Here is a 2,500-nt window from a genome sequence, read left to right as displayed (position 1 = left end):
TTTTTCACAACCGTCCCGGAACCGTCACGAAAGTAAATGTGAACCGTCCCGAATCGTCCCGAAAATGTTCATATTGGTTAGTAGGCTATGTGTTTCAACCCTTTCGTAGGATCCGGTATGTGGTATATGGTCTCCCTTCTAAATTGATTAACCGTCTACAATACATTCAAAACTCAGCAGCAAGATTACTTACACACACTAGACCCTGGCATCACATTAGCCCTATCCTCTATCAATTACACTGGCTTCCTATCCATTCACATCCATTTCAAAATTCTCCTCCTCGTATACAAGGCCCAGCACAACCTTGCACCCTCCTACATCACAAGTCTCCTCACCCCATACAATCCCACCCGCACACTACGCTCCACTGACTCACTCCTCTTTACAGTTTCCTCCACACACCTGCGCACCATGGGCGACAGGTCATTCAGTGTTGTTGTCCCCAAGCTTTGGAACTCACTTCCAATGTCACATCGTCAGTGTTCTACACTGTCTACTTTTAAATCTAAGCTGAAGACACAGCTCTTCACTTCTGCTTTTCAATCACACTGACAGGACCTTCCACTTTACTTTAATTATTAGTTTATTTTTTTCTCCTTTTTATTTTATTTTCAAATGCATTCTACTTCTTTTTCTTATTCTAAAACATTTTTTTTCTATTTTATTTTGCATTTTAATTATTCTCCTATTGTTAATTCATTGAAGCTTTGTTATACTTTCTCTACTGTTATCTATTTGTTTTGATTGTAAAGTGTCCTTGGGTATCTTGAAAGGCGCTCAAAATAAAATGTATTATTATTATTATTGTTATTGTTATTATTACTCGTTTAAACTCATGGCTGCATTCTCATATGATGCCATGCTACACTATAAACCCAATTCTAACTTTAAATGCCATGTATTCTCGGACATTATAAAGCATCAGTTCTTTATGACTATCGTCTTCAGTAAGGATAAATTGCCTTGAATATTAATTTCAATAATTATTCAGCACACGTGACCTGAGGAAGGCCGACAGGCTGAAAAACACATTAAAAACTTGTTTATACAACTCGAGAGTGTGCGGCACTTCTCTCCTCCTGCAAATGATTATTCAGTGTCATAAAGTCTTAACAAATCTTCAGTGATTCGCTTTTAGGGTTGTCTGTTTGTGTACAAAATGTGTTTTTTTTTTGGGGGGGCGGGTTCTCATCACTGTCTTTCTGTTTGACCTGTGGCTTTTGGGTCGCTATGTTCTTGTTCCTTGGTTAAGATGCTTGGTCAGAAGCATAACCCTCTTAGACTCTCTCTGTCTCTCTCTCTGTCTGTCTCTCTCTCTCTCTCTCTCTCTCTCTCTCTCTCTCGTTCTCTCTCCCTTGCTCTCGCACATCGACACCTTGCATCATGGCTCCTGTTTGGTCTCTCTCTCTCTCTCTCTCTCTCTCTCTCTCTCTCTCTCTCTCTCTCCCTCTCTCTCTCTCTCCTTTTAGATCTGTGACTTTGGGGCGTCTAAGTTCCAGGCCGGCACGACCCACATGACGCTGGTGGGAACCTTCCCCTGGATGGCACCGGAGGTCATCCAGAGTCTCCCGGCCTCCGAGACGTGTGACACATACTCATACGGAGTGGTAGGTGTGTGTGTGTGCGTTTGTGTGTGTGTGAGTGTGTGTGTGTGTGTGTGTGTGTGTGTGTGTGTGTGTGTGTGTGTGTGTGTGTGTGTGTGTGTGTGTGTGTGTGTGTGTGTGTGTGTGTGTGCGCGCACACGCGCCTCTGTGTACGTGTGTACGTGTGCATGCATGCCTGTGTTTTCACCTGTGTGTGTGTGTGTGTGTGTGTGTGTGTGTGTGTGTGTGTGTGTGTGTGTGTGTGTGTGTGTGTGTGTGTGTGTGTGTGTGTGTGTGTGTGTGTGTGTGTGTGTGTGTGTGTGAGTGTTTGTCTGTGTGTCTTTGTGGGTGCATGCCTCTATTCTCGCCTGTGGGTTTCTGTGTAGGTGCATGTGCATTTTCAGGTATGTGTGCATGTACAGTACATTTTTTGCATTTTCATGTGTGTGACTGTATGTGTTTGGCATAGCCTGACTCTTGCCAGACCCACAACATTTTCAGAGATGTGACATTAGGTGCTTTTCCACTGCCCGTTATCTATCCGGTGCAGCTCTCAACAGCATGGCTCTGCCGCCTTTTATTGTGTTTCGATTAGCAAAAATTGCACGGCACAGCTCGAAATCAGCCCTCGTTTTTTTTTAACCGAGCTGAGCAACCGAGCTGACAACACCAAAATCGTAACTCCAAACATACTCCAGGTAACGCAGTTTTTAAAGGAAACACAAACCGGGCTGGTTTAACAGCATCACTCAGCTCGACCCGTCACAGCGCTGCACAGTCAGTTTGTATGCGGAAAAGAGCCTATAGTAGCCTCTTACTGCATATGGGTCCATCGAAGGTCCGATTCACTCTTTGCTGAAAACACTGAACTACATCATAATAACATTGCTATGACAATGCAAGGAGTCTTGACT

The 2,500-nt window shown here is 43.8% G+C and overlaps 1 protein-coding gene across 3 annotated transcripts in view; it reads left to right on the top strand.

Moving 5' to 3' along the window:
- The window catches only part of LOC134459701 (mitogen-activated protein kinase kinase kinase 20-like), a 319,662-nt gene that overhangs the window by 13,828 nt on the left and 303,334 nt on the right, over positions 1–2,500 (top strand). For all 3 annotated transcript variants that reach the window (XR_010036860.1, XM_063212093.1, XM_063212092.1), the window contains exon 7: positions 1,473–1,610. Coding sequence is in view for 2 of the 3 variants with exons in the window: in XM_063212093.1 (XP_063068163.1) it covers positions 1,473–1,610 (138 nt within the window). In the remaining variant the exon portion in view is untranslated. The remainder of the gene's footprint in view (positions 1–1,472; positions 1,611–2,500) is intronic.

Source organism: Engraulis encrasicolus, chromosome 12 (genome assembly GCF_034702125.1).
Source record: "Engraulis encrasicolus isolate BLACKSEA-1 chromosome 12, IST_EnEncr_1.0, whole genome shotgun sequence".
Lineage (NCBI taxonomy): Eukaryota > Metazoa > Chordata > Actinopteri > Clupeiformes > Engraulidae > Engraulis > Engraulis encrasicolus.
The sequence above is the reverse complement of the archived record's forward strand: the minus strand, read 5'-3'. Positions and strand labels throughout refer to the sequence as shown.